The 17,969-nt window shown below is 42.5% G+C and overlaps 1 protein-coding gene across 1 annotated transcript in view; it reads right to left on the bottom strand.

Moving 5' to 3' along the window:
* MYOF (myoferlin) overlaps window positions 1–17,969 on the bottom strand; it is a 122,326-nt gene that overhangs the window by 86,949 nt on the left and 17,408 nt on the right. The window contains exons 4-5 of the mRNA XM_032231969.1: window positions 6,398–6,506; window positions 5,784–5,874 (exon numbers count right to left, since the gene is read on the bottom strand). Coding sequence (XP_032087860.1) covers window positions 5,784–5,874; window positions 6,398–6,506 — 200 coding nt within the window. The remainder of the gene's footprint in view (window positions 1–5,783; window positions 5,875–6,397; window positions 6,507–17,969) is intronic.

Raw genomic sequence — 17,969 nt, 5'->3', positions numbered from 1 at the left:
ATAACTTCAAACAAGTGACTGGTCATAAGTCAAAGATTACCCATGGCTTACACAAGATGAATAAGCTGGTAGGGGAATTCTGGGAGTTGAAGTTCACACCTCTTAAAGTTTCTTAGGTTGAGAAACATTGTTCTAGATGGTTTTCCTGGGAAGTTTTGGATTGGGAGAATAATGAAAATATCACTTCTCGGCTGAAGTTACTAAAGGACGTTTTAGGCTGTGTCAGCAGCAATGTTCCCTCTAAGCTGCGCGGGTGCGCGGCCGCGCACGTGGCAACAAAACACCGCACAGCAGTTTCCAACTGCCGCACAGTGGTTTTTGTGAGACGCCTTCCACGATAATAGGAGGGGAGAGCCAGCCCGGAGACATCAATTAGTTCTAGGTCCACAAGGCAGAAAGTAGCTGAGAGAAGGGGTGTGGGGGTTGGGAGAAGGCGTGGGATGCTCGGATTTGCCATTTGCGAGAGAGGGGGGGAGAGGGAGAGCGCGAGCGTGTGTATCCCTCCTTCCTTCAGCCCAACACTCTCGCTGGCATCCTGGCCAAACGAGAAGGACTACAGAGGGTCTCCTCGAGTCTAGGGCAGAGAGTCATTCGATGGGAAAGTTGCCTCTTGGAAGGAATGACCCAGCTTGGTCTCCCGCTTCGTCTCTCCTGATCTCTCCTGCCTCTTCGCTTCTCCGTTTGGTCATTGGGCGGCAGATCGAAAGCGGGAGCCAAGCCGGGTCATTCCTTCCAAGAGGCAAGTTTCCCATCGAATGACTCGCTTCGCTAGACTCGGGGAGACCCTCTGCACTCCCTCTCGTCTGGCCGGGATGCCAGTGAGAATGTTGGGCTGAAGGAAAGAAGGATTCTCTCTTTCTCTCTCTCCCTCTCTCTCTCCCTCTCTCTCTCCCTCCCTCTCTCCCTCCCTCTCTCCCTCTCTCTCTCCCTCTCCCTCCCTCTCTCTCTCTGGCAGAAAGTGTAAACTCAATTGTGATAGTTCATGCTCCCTGCCGGCTTTCCACAAGCAAAGTCACACCATCCCCGTCATTCACCACACCTTCGTACAACTTCCCCTGAGGGCACCTGGTTTTTATTAAGACAATGGAGAAGTTGGCAGGAAGCCTAAACTTGATGTGTCAGAAAGGCGGGAGGGAGGGAAGGGAGAAAGGAAAATTCCAATGCTTCTTGTCACCATCTCACAAGTAAACTTAATGAGGAAGCTGATAGGAAATTGGAAAATCACTTGTACTTTTTTCTTATCTCCCTTATCTCCTTCATTTTGTTTCTCTGTTTCTCTGTTTGGAAAAAGAAATACCTCTAACAATGACCCATCAAGTCACGGGTTATCTAGTACATTATAGAAGACTCAACGAAAGTTATATCACACTATCATTGATAATGATAGTAATGTATACAATGTTGAGCTGTTATGATAAGTAATAATTGGATATGAGAAGGGAAGGTTAGAAATATTTTTTGGACTATATATAAAGATTATTAATAACAATAATAATTATAACAAAAAAACAAAACTATATACAGTTAAGTTTTAACTAATAGGGGGAAAATGTTATGATATAGGATATCATAAATAAAGAGAGGATAATGATAATAAATTATATACATGGAGGATTAGAAAACTTTGGTATTAAATATTATGGATGTTTAGCTAAAACAGGATAGGAGGACTTAATGTTAATGGAGGATTTTGCAGATAAGTAAATGAAATGCCAGCATGTGGTTATGGATTGAATCTTGGTATACTTAAGGATGAAGGATGTTTAAATAACTGTAGTCAAATAAAAGCGGAGGTATGATGATATTAATATAGTAAACATTTGAGTTAAGATATTTGAATTAATATGAATTATATTTGATGACGGTGGAAGAGATGCACAAAAGCTTTTTGTAACCAGCTGATATACTTTCTACAATATATGTTTGAAAATAAATAAATAAATAAATTTTTATTTAAAAAAAAGTTATATCACACACAAAGATTAAATCGGGTTACTTTCAGGATTTCACAAGCACCAACAGATATCAAGAAAGAGCGAGAGTTTTCTCTTGCTGCCATCTAGTAATAATTTGGATTTTTGCAAACTCTATGTGAGCGCTGTTACCCCTCCAAGTTACGTAGGATTGATGGTTGAAAGAAACAGTTCTGCTATTTCCTGCAGTTTGGTTATCAAATTTGCTGCTTTAAGAGCTGGGTGGAGAAAGAAACAATGCCAGCAACTTTCACCTCATATCTCTATAAATCAAGTTTAGACCTGAAAGTCCCCGTTCCAGCTGTAACTGGTCAAAATAGTTGCTACTATGATTTAAAGCTTCTCCAAAAAACCTTGGCATTTTATGTTGTGAAAGCCATGTTATTCGTTTACAGGCATCCTGTTGAATATGCTTAATCTTAATCCCTAGGCGAGAAACGAAAATTTTGTCAATAGAAAAATATACTTTAAGGGCAGAGCACTCCCTTCCCCCAAGGTACAAAAAACTAGTTTTTCCAGTTAGTGTGTGACCTTTGAAAAGTAAAAGTGTATTGCAAAAAATAATAATAATAATAATAAGCTGGCTCTTTAGTTTTCGACTAAACACAGATGAGTTAAATAAAGGAAGCAATTTATTCTTTTAACCCAAATCACAATAATCACAATGCAAAATCTCAGTTGTAGGCTAGAAAGAAGAGATGTGTTACTGAACGACATGTATTCCTAACGGTACAATAATACTGTACAAATCTGCATTTGGAGCCTGAAGAGGCTTTTTTGTTTAAAAGAACAATTTTATTTTTGACTATTTTCGTGGGACTGTATAAAGCTCTTAGAATAACCACTTTCCTCCTATTATCTTTAGAAGCAAATTTTCTTTTTCTAATAATTTGATTTCTGGGGAATCTGAAAAAATAAAATAATTTGAGAGGAGCTGATTTTGAAATATAGAATTTCGCCGCTACTTATCCACTTCGGTATTATAACGCTTGGTGACATCAATGGAATAATACTTTTATTTGAAATCTTTTATTTGGGCAACACAGTTCCTGTTAAGGCATTACAGTGGATCGCCTGTTAGAATTTCACTCCTTGTGGTAGGGCGTGTTGGATATTTGCAAGTGCTAATGTGAAATATATGATTTCAGTTTCAATTCCGTTTTGAAGGCTGAAAGCAGTTTGTTGTATGTCCTGTAGAATGAACACACACTGCTATATATAGTAAAAAGCCTGGCAAGTGATGCTCTCCCTACCATTTTAAGTAAAGTATAACTATTACTAGCTTGCCCTGATAGCATTGCCTTCCCATCCATCCGATATAACTTATCAGATACACAGTTTATCATTCATACTCCTTAGTATGTGTGGTGTAGGGCTGGCAACTATATATGCTATCCAGGGCAATCTAGTAACAGTTGTCCAGCCCCACTCAGATTGAGTGTATGGTGCATTGTTTTTAAATTGTTTCTTTTTAAAGGGTTCTTTATTTTAACTTCTTATATTAACTTTTTCTGTAAGCCGCCCGGAGTCCTACGGGATTGCGCGGCATATAAATCTATTAAAAGTTAAAGTTAAAAGTTAAAGTCCTTAACTTAAAGCTGTAGGAAGAGCATCACTCGCAAGCAGTGGTGGGTTTCAAAATTTTTTTTTGAAACTATTCTGTGGGTGTGGCCTCCTTTGTGGGAGTGGCTTGCCGGCCATGTGACCTGGTGGGAGTGGCTTGCTGGTCATGTGTTTTCTCTCTCTCTCTCTTTCCTTCCTTCCTTCCTTCCTTCCTTCCTTCCTTTTGTCTCTCTGTCCCTTTTTCCTTTTTTTCTTTCATCTCTCATTTTTTCTTTCTTTCTTTCTTTCTTTCTTTCTTTCTCTTGCTCTCTCTGTGTGAGACTGTGTGTGTGTGCGTATGTGTGTGTCAGTGGTGGGTTTCAAAAATTTTACAGCCAGCACTTATTAACTGCTCCCTCCTGCTTCACTCTGCATACCCACTCTATATTTGTTAGCATGATTTATATCCTCTTCTGTAGGTGTGGCCTGCTTTCCGGGTCCACTGGTGGAACTTCTTCTAACTGGTTCAGTAGATTTGACGAACCGGTTCTACCGAACTGGTGCGAACCGGTAGGAACCCACCTCTGCTCGCAAGCCTTGTTACTTTAGCATAATTGGGGGTCAGCATTCAGGGATGTGTAATTTTACGCCAATCCACAGACCAAATATAACATGCTGTTTGGCTGTTCATCTAGGACTACATGACTTCGAGACACCCCAGATTGATATAGTGGTTAAAGCACCAAGCTTGAAACTGGGAGATGATGAGTTCCAGTTCTGCCTTGGGCACAAAGCCAGATGGGTGGTTTTCAGCCAGTCGCTTTCTCGCAGCCCTAGGAAGGAGGCAGTGGCAAGCCACCTCTGGAAAACCTTACCAAGAAAACTGCAGGGAGTTGCCAGCAGTCCCAATATTGACTCAAAGGTAGCTACGTGCTCTTGAACACAATTATTTGACAAATCATGCCTAGAGTGAGACTGCAGAAAATGTTTTGGCTGGCAGAGCGGTGCGGGAGGCCATCCAGGCTGAAAACGGGGTGTGGGGGGGCTGTGCCCCATTTTGGCTGCCAGAGACACCATGGGCCAATCCTTTGCTATTTCCAGGCCAGCCCCGTGGGCAGGGCCGGATTTTCCTATAGGCTAACTAGGCTTCAGCCTAGGGCCTCAAGATCAAGAGGGGCTGACGTTCAAATTGTTAGCAAAATTAAAATCACGCTATTCTAAAAACAGTGAACACTAAAACACGGAACCGAAAATAAGGAGAAATTCTACCCATATGAATAATAAACAAACATACAAATGTATTGGTTAAGATCGTTCCAGCGCCGCGGCAGTTGGGGAGCCCGCCCACGTTCCCGGCACCGGCGGTCGGGTGAGAGGCGCGGCCGCTCCCAGTAGCCGCCCCGTCGACGCGGAGCCCACCAGCGGCCAGGCAGGTGAGGGCGAGGGGGCCGAGCCTGGCAGCTGAGCGCAGCAGGGGAGGCGGCTGGCCTCGCTGCCTTTGCCACAGAGCAGAGCCGCCCTCCGTCGGGAGGCCAGCTATATATATTGATATTGATATATATATATATTGTCTCTCATGTAATTTACAAACTTAAAAATGGGAGGTGAAAGGGCCTCATAAGTGGAATAGCCTAGGGCCACTTTTCATCTAAATCCGGCATTGCCCGTGGGCCAGTTTTAAGCACCCCGCGGGCCGGATCCGGCCCACAGACCTTGCGTTTGAAAACTCCCCCCCCCCAATCTACAGTGTAGTTAATTGTTCCATAGCCATCATTCCCCCTTACAGTTCCTACCCCATAGTGTCGTTGAGGATATTCACCCCCCCCCCCCGCAATTACGTTTAAACTTGGGGAAATGCTGGTTAAGTTTAAATTAAGGCTTGAACAAAGCAACTTCAAACCTTTTCTTCTTTAATTATAATTAAAGCTAAATGGAATTCCCCTTTCTTTGAGATCAGCTGCAGTAGAAATCTCAAGTTATTTTAAAAGTTATTTTTGATGTTTTCCTGCGCCTGGTTGTTATCTTGCAATTTCATTACCCAAACTAGGTAGAAACATCGGTGCTGTTTTAAAGCCAAAAGGTGTTTTTGATCTTCTCAAAGCAGTGTCAAAGGAGAGGGAGAGAGAAAGTTACACCAATCCACAGATCGAGAGAGAGAGAGAAAGCTTCTCCATATAATACTAAAATGCAGGCAACTAACATCTTGGGACAACGTATTGCTTATCTTTGCTTATGGAAGGAGGAGTGGGAATAGTGGTTGTAGCATACCTTCAGTGGTCTCTGGGTTAGTTCCCCCTGGGTCATTTGGATTTGGAGGTCCAGCTGGTGGCTCGTAGCCTACCACCAAATCAATCGTTGCCTAAATGAAAAGGGAAAAAAAACCTTACAAATGGTGCAATGGATGATTTCAAGAAGGTTCTATGGGCCTGCAGGATGCCTGTGTTGCTTATATAAAACATTCTCTTAATTCCGTGAAGCTATTTATTACCTCCAGTATAATCTTTGATTTACAACCATTCACTTAGTGACCTGTTCTGACCCCCGTTCCTCTCTCGTTAACAGACGACAGGCAGACAAACTTAAAAGGAACTCACTTTATCAGTCCTCGGATCAGACTGGCTGCGAGCCCAATGAAGCGGTATATAAGTCTAACTGCTATTGCTATTGCTATATTAGAATAACTAAAAACCAATGTATAGATCTTTTGCCTTTGTGACATGTATATTTTTCTTTTGTTAGTCCCTTTAACGAAAATACGTTCATTCATAAAGCGTTCATCTTGCCAGCTCTGATCTTTTCCTTCTTATCCTTCAGAGAAGTCCCCCATGTTTTTGAAACATTTCATTCGGCTAAATAATAAAAAAAATAAAGAGGGCACTTACTCCAATTTCCAGTCCCTTCTCATTTAGCAGGGGAATGAGCTTGTATGGAAGAGATCTACTTTGCGTGCCAACCAGTTCCTTGAGTGCTACTGATGCTGTGCCAATTAGCCTGTAAGGAAAGAGGGAAATCTGTTATCAAGAGGACACTTATGGTGTTGTAAGAAAAAGAATGCTTTCTTTTGATAAGTTGCCAACTTAGGCCTGAGATTTTGGAAAATCACTGCTGATCACAAATAGGCTCAGGTTTGCTATATTTTCAAAGCTGTCAAATAACGCAACGGCCATGGGCTAGAAACTAAAACTGAAAACTGAACTATTCCAAAAACTGAAATATTCTGACATTTTCCAAATCTCTTAGATTATAACTCTCATCTCCTAAGGCATTATGAGCAATACCTCCGATGACTGAAGCTGGTAGGTTTTGTAGATCAGTGTATCTGGAAGATACTTTAGTGTTTTTCAACCGTGGCGACTTTAAGATGTATGGACTTGAACTTCCAGAATTCCCTAGCCAGCTAACTAACTGGAGAATCCTGGGAGTTGACGTCCACACATCTTAAAGCTGTCAAGATTGAAAAAAGCTGCTTTAAATGGCAAAAGATCTACATACTGCAGTAATATTAGCACTGAAATTTTAGGCTTCAGATTAATCCTGTATCTATCCTCAGCAGGGGTGGGTTCCAGTTCTAACCTCTTCTATAGAAGAGGTTCCACACATCTACAGTGCCGTTTAGAACCGGTTCCAGCTCCCTCCCCCTGCCCGTCCGCACATCGTCAAGATGAAGAGCGAGAAGAGGAATTCTGGGAGTTGAAGTCCACAAGTCTTAAAGCTGTCAACTTTGAACACCCCTGGGATTTTTTTTCTAAAGGGTTAGGGGTGCAAGGGTCTTGTAACTTGACAGCTTTAAGACTTGCGTGCTTCAAATGCCAGAGTTCCTGAGCCAACGTGACTGGAAGAGGAATTCTGGGAGTTGAAGTCCACAAGTCTTAAAGCTGTCAAGTTTGAATACCTCTGGGGGTTTTTTTCTAAAGAGTTAGGGGTGCAAGGGTCTTGTAACTTGACATCTTTAAGACTTACGTGCTTCAAATGCCAGAGTTTCTGAGCCAACATTTTGGTTGCTAAGCAAGAGTTAAGTGAGTTTCACCACATTTTACAAGGTGTCCACGCCCACCTGGTCACATGACTGCCAAGCCACTCCCACTTGGTCATATGGCTGGCAAGCCACTCCCACCCGGTCACATGGCCAGCAAGCCACTCCCACCAAGCAGGCCACACCTACAGAAGAAGTTCTAAAAAATTTTGAAACCCACCACTGATCCACAGACAAAACTTCTAGCCAAAGGGGGACTCTCTTGCATCAGAATAACAGAGTTGGAAGGGACCTTGGAGGTCTTCTAGTCCGATCCCTTGCTCAAGCAGGAAACCCTATACCATTTCAGGCAAATATATCCTTTCAGGCAAATAGCCTCCTGGCTAATCACTGCCATTCTAACCAGTGGTAGGTTTCAATTTATTTTACTACCGGTTCGCTCATGAGCGTGCACGCGATGCTTCTGCGCATGCACAGAAGCATCTGGGTGGGTGGGCGGAGCCTCCCGCTGCTGTGCCACTACCGGTTCACCCGATCCGGGGTAAACCAGCAGAAACCCACCTCTCATTCTAACTAACCAGCACATGTATGTTTGCAGCATGATCCAAACCTTCTTTTGTTGCATTCCTCTGGATGCCTCTGAGCCATGTTACAAGATGATAGTCCTTGACTTACAACAATTGTTTAGTGACTGTTCGAAGCTACAGTAGCACTGAAAAAGTTACTTATGGTCGGTTTTCACACTTACAAACCATCACAACCCCCCCAAAGGTCACGTGATCAAAATCCAGATGCTTGCACCTGGCTCTTACGACTTACAACATACTTTTTCACACTTATGACTGTTGCAGCATCCCCATGGTCATATGACTTGCATTTAGACATGTGACAGCTGATTCACATTGTAATGTATTGTATTGTGTTTATTTGTATGCCGCCCTTCTCCAGGAGGGACTCAGGGCAGCGAACAACTCAGGGGGGAGAGGGAACATAAACACAATACACGTAATTAAAATACACAAGAGTCATACAGCCATACCAGTCGAGAGGGGAGGGGAACTCATCAACCCCAGGCCTGCAGGCACAGCCAGGTTTTGACGGCTTTCCGGAAGGCCTGGAGAGAGGTGGGGGTCCAGATCTCTGCGGGGAGTTCGTTCCAAAGGGCCGGAGCTGCCACAGAGAAGGCCCTCCCCCGGGTAGTAGCCAGATGGCATTGGCTGGTGGACGGAACCCAGAGGAGGCCGACCCTGTGAGATCTGACGGGTCTTTGGGAGGTAATTGGCAGCAGGCGGTCTCTCAAGTATTCACATTCCGGGTGCAGTGTCCCGGAGTCAAGTGTAGTAAATATAAAATTCATTTCAAGCTTAATCTGGCTACAAAACTCATTTTATGCAGAAACAGAATGCCTACTTTGGAAAAAAAAAATCAAAGCCAGGCTAATTAGGAGTTTATGTGTACATTAGTAGTTATGAAATATAAGGGTGTGGTTGCTGAAACTGTCAAATAAGACAATGTTCTTATAGTATTTATTCTGAACATTTCCTTTCTGAAGAAAGTCTAACAGAAGTAATGTAATAGCATTTCCTCCCCCCCCCCGCCTTCTTTTCTTTCACTTTTAAGCAAAATGATTGTAGAAAGGATGACTTCAAACCACTTCAAGTAAACTGGTATTAATTATAAATGGGGAAAAAAAAGTTTTCATTCTCCACAATATTCATTTCAGGCACAGAATGCAAGAAATACTTAACTGAAAATGTTTTCGATTGTCCATTTGTTTTGACACCAGGATAGTACATCATGTTAAGCTTTGATTTCTTTAACTATGATTTATTTTCTTCACCTTGGTAATTTTAAGATTGGTATAGTTTAATTCCCAGAGTTTCCTGGCCAGCATGTTGGACAAGAGTTGAACCTCACCCATCTTAATTACCAAGGTTAGGAAATATTGATTTATTAAAATACATTGCAATAGATTGGATTTGCAATAGTACATTAAGCCAAAAGATGTGACTTACACATCACAAAAGCTAAGATTATTGTGTTCAACACACTGAACTAAAATTAAGGAAACCATATTGTGAGTGTTGTGTAATGTGTAAACCTAGCTAGTATACATAATTGCTATGGTAATGGGAACAAAGCCAACAGAAGTTTTATCAAACCACAGATTTAGCAATAGCAATAGCAGTTAGACTTATATACCGCTTCATAGGGCTTTCAGCCCTCTCTAAGCGGTTTACAGAGTCAGCATATCGCCCCCATAGTCTGGGTCCTCATTTTACCCACCTTGGAAGGATGGAAGGCTGAGTCAACCTTGAGTCGGTGGGATTTGAACCGCTGAACTGCAGAAAACAGTCATCTGAAGTGGCCTGCAGTACTGCACCCTAACCACTGCGCCACCTCGGCTCTTTTACACTGCCCTGTCTCACTCACGGCATACCAAGAAAAGAATTGGAGGTGAGTCTTTAATAAGAAGTACTTTTGTCTAAAAAAAATTAATGTCTCTTCTCATTCTGAGTCATCCCCTTTTTAATTTCTGCAGAATTTCCATTTGGGAAGCAAATTGAGTCTCCTACCAGTCTGTTCATGGTATCACTTGGTGCTTTTCCATTATGTCACATCCTGTGATGGTATGTCCAAAATCTTGTTATTTCAGCAGGGAGAAGGTGACACTTGGCGTGAAGTATTCAATGGTGCCGTTTACAAGTATAGTGTTTAAAAAACAGATCTTGTACTCTTTCAAATCCATGTAAATAAGATCGCAAGAGATTTAATCAGTGCTCTAAAAATGGCCAGTTGGTATTATGCAGGATTCTGCAGAAAACAACCATTCCAATTAGCAATAGCAATAGCAGTTAGACTTATATACCGCTTCATAGGGCTTTCAGCCCTCTCTAAGCAGTTTACAGAGTCAGCATATCGCCCCCAACAACAATCCGGGTCCTCATTTCACCCACCTCGGAAGGATGGAAGGCTGAGCCAACCTTGAGCCGGTGAGATTAGAACCGCTGAACGGCAGATAGCAGTCAGCTGAAGTGGCCTGCAGTACTGCACCCTAACCACTGCGCCACCTCGGCTCTTGAAGAGAATATCTTCAGCTCAGGGTTGAAAAGTGGAGTTTCTGATGGTCTCTGAGCTTGCTGATATTTTATTATCCAGCTAGATAACATCATCACTGCAGGGGTCTGGAATCCATCCTCATCTCCATAATCAGACAAAAAGACAGTCGTCCAATCTTTCTTGCAACAATGACAGTTGCTTTAATTCTGATTAATCATACTCTGTATCCTGCCTAGAATTGCAAAATACGAAATAACAGAGTTGGAAGGGACTTTGGAGATCTTCCATGCAGGAAACCCTATACTGTTCCAGACAAATGGCTGTCCAATTTCTTCTTAAAAACCTCCAGAGTTGGAGTACCCCTCAACCTCTGAAGGCAAACCTTACAATTATTATGGAGTCAATATAAGAATAAAAATGCATGTAATGAGAGCTGTACAATAGTTAAAGATTTATACCGTGTATGGGTTCTGGGAAGTCGGGGGAGGGAAGGCTGGGGGGGTTGGGGGTGGGTGGGAGGGAGGGATGTATATTAGGCTTGACGAGGGGTGTTAGATTTTAAAGTAATATGATTGCACATGTATACTGTCTTCTTTTATTTTTTCTTTAAAACTAAGAAACGTTAAGTATATTGATATGGAAGCATAAATACCATCAACATAGAATGGAGTTTGCTCAGAAGCTGAAATACACCAAGTGAAGGAGAGGAAGAGTGGGAAGCAGAGGAGAGAAGAAAGATAGGAAGATAGGGATAGGAGAGAGGAAGAGTGGGAAACAGAGAAGAGAAGAAAGATGGGAAGAGATCGATAGGAGAGAGGGTAAGGGGGGAAGATGAGGAGGATAAGGAGGAGTGGAATGAAGAGAGAGGAGAAGGAGAAAGGAAGGGGAAGTAGAGTAGAAAAGGATGATGGAGGGAAGAAAGGAGGTAGGAGAGAGGTAGAAGAAAGAGGTGTATGGAGAGCAGAAGAGCTAATAATGGGTTTTTATCTTCCTGGGCGTTGATGGCAAGAGGAACTGATGTAATTACTACTTAATACAATAGGATACTGGCTATGTAATAGCATATATGTGATTATATGTTATGAAAATGGAAAATAAAAAAAGTATATTTCAAAAAAAAAATAGTTACAGAACTTATCTGCAAATCTAGGTTCTAAGGTCTGTTTTAAAAAAGGAAGCATTGGGCATTCCCTTCTATTTCCAATGCCAAACCATTTAGCGTCTGGGGGGAAAAAGGGGGACATTTATTTCTCTTCCTACCTGTGAAATAAGATCCCTTTATATAAACTTTGGTTTGATTTATTTCCTGTAGCACGACAATGTACAGTATTCTAAAATATACAGTAGCAGCAGCACATAATTTTCCAGAGTTATACTTCTGAAATATTTTAAATATTTCTTTTAAAAGCTTGAATTAATTCAGAGCCATCGAAGAAAAAAGTTAGCATATAACAGAAAACAGATGTCTCTACTCTTCTGTTTTCCTTACAAGGGAAAATCCAGCTCTGCAATTAGTCATGTGGACTGGTAGTTCTGCTCATGTTGTGGTTACTTTATACCATCAACCTAAGAATTGTTGACACTACTTTTCCAAACGGCCTAAACCTTAGTAAGGACAATTTAATCGGGTTTGATCTTAAGGCAGGGTAAGACTTCTACAAGTTAAAGCAAGTTGACTTGCAAGAATCTTATCCTACGGAAAACAGGAAAAAGAGGCAGCATTTTTTCTCAGCTTTATATGGCATCACAGACATGCCAGAACAATGAATCGTTTGCTGGCAACGCAGAGCTGCAAGGAAACAGTTACCAAACTTGAGAGCAAACGCGAACCCTAAGAAAGACTGGAAAAACAGAAATGAAAGTCCGTTTTCTCTTTCTGTGAAAGGAATCGCTTCCAGTTTAATCAACATTTGGCTTACTAGCAAAAATTCAGTGTCCTACATTGCACTGTTCGCATTCAGGGCACAATATTCACTTTATCTCCATTAAAAATGTTTTTATTTTCCATTTTGTCATTTTCATACACTCACATATATACTGTGCATAGCCGGGGCCATACAACATTAAAGAATAATCACAGCAATTCCTCTTGTCAACAATACCCCCCAAAATAGAAACCCAATATACCTCTTCCACTCTCCATACACCTCTTTCTTCCACCCCCCTCCAACTTTCTATCTTCCCTCCATCATCCCCCTCTACCCTACTTCCCCTCTCCCTCTACCACTCCTCTCTCCCGATCCACTCCCTCCCTTCCTTCTCACCTTCCCTCCCTCCCACCCTCTCTCCCGTCCCTCTCTGCCCATCTTTCTTCTATCCCACTCCTCCTCTCCTTGGTGTATTTCCACTATATGTCAATGTACTCAACTTGTCCTATTTTTACAGAGAAAGAGAAACAATATACATGTGAAGTCGCATTACATTGAAATCTAACACATAGTATATATCCCTCCCTCCCCCCACCCTCCCCCCCAACACCCCACCTCCCTCCCCGCCCCGACTTCCCAGAGCCCGTACACGGTATAGATTTTTAACAAACACAGTCTAAAATATATTGAGGGGGAAAAAAGAAATAAAAAAAGAGGTTAATAACATCTCTACATTGATCTTAGCTTCTTCCTGCTACACTAACTTTGAACAGTTTAAATCACTCCTGATCTTAAGCATAGGCTATCTGGAATTTCTTAGTCCCGTATTTGTTTTGTATATAGTCAATCCATTTTTTTCCAGTCTCGTTTATATCTCTCATTTGAATGATCTTTAAGATATGCCGATATTTTAGCCATCTCGGCTAAGTTTGTAACTTTCAATGTCCATTCTTGGATTGTAGGCAAGTCTTCCTTCTTCCAGTATTGCGCCACCAACAGTCTTGCCGCCGTTATTAGGTGCAGAATCAAGTTAGTCTCTACCACTGTAAAGTCAGTACATATACCTAGTAAAAATAACTGAGGAGTAAACTTTATCCTTCTTTTAAAGATATTTTGCATAACCCACCATATTTTTATCCAGAATGCCTTAACCTTTTGGCAGGTCCACCATATATGAAAATATGTAGCATCGAGAGAACCACACCTCCAACATTTAGGCTGGACATTCGGGTACATAGAAGCCACAATATTCACTTTAAAGTTATCCTGTGCAATGTTTTCTGCGCAAAGCCCATTAAAGGCCTTCTACTTAACGGGGGCCAGAAGTAAAACAAGCCCAAAGCGATAAGCAAAAGGAATTTCAACAGGTATATCCTGCTTATCATCTGGCCATCCCGCTTAAAAGTCATTCAAACAAGCAGAAGATTTATTTGGGATATTTTTTTTCAGTAAATTATGCCTAGAGATAACAAGTATGACAGGGACCTTCCTTCCTTGACAGACAAGGAAAGGAGAACTTTCCTATTGTATTTTTTTTTCTCACTAAAAGGGACTTCATTCTGATTAAAACTACCATATACATGCTGCTATTATTTAGATATTTACTTGTCTGGTTGTTAAAATTATCAGACACTTCTTTTAGGCTGCTAAAAGAAAATAGTCAGAGGTGGATTCCTACCAGTTCGCACCTATTCGGTAGAACCGGTTCGTCAAATCTACCGAACCGGTTAGAAGAGGTCCCACCAGTGGACCTGGAAAGCAGGCCACACCTACAGAAGAGGTTCCCAAAAATTTTTTAAACCCACCTCTGCCACACACACACACACAGAAACACGGACACACAGACAGACAGACAGACTGACACAAAGAGGGAGAGAAAGAGAAAGAAAGGAAGAAATAAATAAAATAAAATAAAATAAAATTTCATTCATTTTATTTGTCTTGTATGCCACCCACTCCCGGAGGACTCCGGGCGGCTCACAACAGACAAGGGAAAGGGGAAAAGGGAAAAAAGAAAAAAGAAAGAAAAAGTGAGAGAGAGATGAAAGAAAAAAAGAAAAAAGGGACAGGGAGACAAAAGGAAGGAGAGAGAGAGAGAGAGAGAGAGAGAGAGAGAACACATGGCCGGCAAGCCACTCCCACCAGGTCACATGGCCACAAGCCACTCCCACAAAGGAGGCCACACCCACAGAGTAGGTTCCAAAAGATTTTGAAACCCACCACTGAAAATACTGTAAGTAGATGTTTGAGAGAAGAGTTATAAACATCCATGCTATGTAATTTATAAACTTAAGAGTACAAATTCAGTCACCAATACTTAGTGTATATTCTTAATAGATAGGTGATTTAATAATAAGTTTCCACTTGTACCTCTCCTGCATTTATTTAAAAAAAGGAGGAATGCACAAAGAGCCATCTATCTGAAAGCGTGATTAGTCAGAACATAACTAAAAGGTGATTCAGGCTGCAATTCTAAACCACAGTCACTATGAATAAGCTCTTTTTAATCCCAAAAGGTCTTGCATATTGTCTGAGAACAAGCTGTCTAAGTATTGTTGAACTTCGGTAGAGGTTGGGCTTTTATAAGATTGTGTGGGATGAGGAAAAAAAAAAAAAGGAAATACTTCTGAAGAATACGTCTCCTTCTTCCCAGGACACTAAAACAAATATAAGAATAATAAGAATCAATAAATAAGATTGAGAAGTAGTCTTCCATACCAGGGGTGGGTTGATGCTGGCATTATTGCCGGTTCAGTGTGCGCAAAAATTTAGCACTGAAATAGGCCTGCGCATGCCAGGGGTGGGTTTCAACCGGTTTGTGGCGGTCCCCGCGAACCGGTTGGTTGGCGAACCCGGAAGTAAGTAACTTCCGGGAACGGCGAAGGGCCCACCCACCTGCCCGCGCTCCTTACCGGTCTTTGAAGGCTTCTGCGCTTCCACGCAGGCGCATGGCACATATAGCGCCTGCGCGATTCTCCGTGAACAGCTGGATGGCACATACAGCACCTGCGCGATTCTCAGAGAGCAGCTGGAGCATCGCGCAGGCACTACGACGCATGCGTGAACTCCGTGCGTGCACGAGGATGCCGCCGGCCCCGTTCCAACCAAACCGGTTGGAACGGGATAAGCAGCTCACCACTGGCGCATGCGCAAAACATTGAAAAATGAAATAAATAAATAAATTTGTGCAAGGGAAATTGTCATGCGCAGAAATGAAACTCAAGAGGGTGATGCCGTAGGAGAACCAGTTCGGGGGCGTGGCAGGCCTGGATCACTGCAGGTTCCAACGACCCAGGCTGCCAAACCGCTACCGGTTTGGCCGAACCAGTCTGAACGGGTAGGAACCCACCACTGTTCCATACCTAATTACTGGGAAAGAACAACATAAAATAACTACCATATTCTTGCTGGCTTATGGGTTGTATGGAAGTAGCTGATTCAGCACTGTTGGAAGACGACAGATTTGATGCATAGGCCTAGGTCCTAGTAGAAGACCCGAGGTGGCACAGTGGTTAAATGCAGCACTGCAGGCTACTTCAGCTGACTGCAGTTCTGCAGTTCAGCGGTTCAAATCTCACCGGCTCAAGGTTGACTCAGCCTTCCATCCTTCCGAGGTGGGTAAAATGAGGACCCGGATTGTTGTTGGGGGCAATATGCTGACTCTGTAAACCGCTTAGAGAGGGCTGAAAGCCCTATGAAGCAGTATATAAGTCTAACTGCTATTTATAACTGCTATATCCAGTTCTGGTTTCACACTATATATCAGGTATATAGCCACAAGAAATGTATTCCTAGTCATTCAGTGTTGCAGGCTATAAATTTGCTCCCTCACTATCAGATGCAATACTTATTCAATTATTGTACATACCAGTTATTTATTATCTCATTTCATTTATTAAATTAAATTTCATTTATTAAATTTATAGGCCGCCCAATCCCGGAGGACTTTGGGTGGCTTACAATGAAAGAAGAAAAAAGAAAAGGAAAATAAATAAAAAATAATTTAAAATTCACAACACACATACGTTCTAATTGGGGCTGGACCTTAACACTAAGGTCAACAGCACCAGGCCTGCCGGAACAGCCAGGTTTTAACGGCTTTCCTGAAGGCCATGAGAGTGGGTAACGTCCGGACCTCTGGGGGTAGCTGATTCCAAAGGGTCGGAGCAGCCACAGAGAAGGCTCTCCTCCGGGGGCCCGCCAGCCGACACTGTCCGGTTGATGGTATCCGAAGGAGGCCCACCCTGTGGGATCTTATCGGCCGTTGGGAGGTGTATGGCAGTAGGCGGTCTCGCAGATAGTCTGGTCCTAAGCCATGTAGGGCTTTAAAGATAATAACCAACACCTTGAATTGCATCTGGAGACCAATTGGCAGCCAGTGCAACTCCCGGAGGACAGGTGTATCTCGGTACACCCAATATCGCTCGCGCGGCTGCATTCTGGACTAGCTGTAGTCTCCGAATGCTTTTCAAGGGTAGCCCCATGTAGAGTGCGTTGCAATAATCGAGTCTTCAGGTGACAAGGGCCTGAGTGACTGTCTGAAGTGCCCCCCTGTCCAAGTAGGGCCACAATTGGTGTACCAGGCGAACCTGGGCAAAGCCCCCCCTGGTCACATGGTGTTCAAGTGTCAGCTGCGAATCCAGGAGGACCCCCAAATTATCTGAATGAATCTGGATCTGTTCTACCACACAGCAGGCCAGTTATGTTAACTGCTTTTTAACTCTCAAGCAATCTGGCACATTAACTCTTTGTCAGAAACCCTGGTGGTAACTGATAAATGTTACGCCAGCTACTACTCTGCTTGTTACAACAGCTGAACATACTGGTGAAAAGGTTTATTCCCATATTTTGAAAATATTTATTTACTCCTAGAATCATAGGAACAGCCAGCATGCATCTTTTCCACCTCTGATCAGGTGGCAACGCTTGTTATAACTATTGCTCCTTAAAATGGTTCTGCGCTCAAGAGGTTTTGTTTATTCATTCATTATTTGCATTGGGCATGAAAGCCAACTCCCCAGCCATAAAGAACAGAGCCAATATTTGTAATGATCAGCACTGGACTATTATTCAGAACGCAAATAAAAACACAGCTGATACCAAAAAGCATATCACAAGCTTACTCAGACACACAGTTTGAGATGAAAACCAGAACCACCTGAAATTGTAGTTTTGGATGCTAAGACTAAGCCTGTTTGGGAGTTCAGATAAGAATACGGTATATCTTTCTTGGGATCTCAGGAACATTCCTCTATATTTTACTCCGTGAAAGCATTTCAAAACAGCACGGGCCCCCAGGCTTCCATTGCATTACAGGACATTCTGCAGGTGGCCTCCAAAATGTATTTTTGCAGCTTTTGATTTTAAATTGTCCAAAATAAAAATAAAAAATTGGAGCTACCAAATCTCCAGCTAGTCAATGCAACATTCAGGACCACCAGCAGAAAACCGCAAACAGTTATGGAACAACTACACGTTGCTTTGCAGCCCAGGTAAGGTAGCATTAGGTAAATCTGTAGCAGAACTAAAGGTAATAATGTGTACCATGGATCC

The sequence above is a fragment of the Thamnophis elegans genome, chromosome 15 (genome assembly GCF_009769535.1).
Source record: "Thamnophis elegans isolate rThaEle1 chromosome 15, rThaEle1.pri, whole genome shotgun sequence".
In the NCBI taxonomy this organism is placed as follows: domain Eukaryota; kingdom Metazoa; phylum Chordata; class Lepidosauria; order Squamata; family Colubridae; genus Thamnophis; species Thamnophis elegans.
This window is presented reverse-complemented; position numbering and strand designations above follow the sequence as displayed.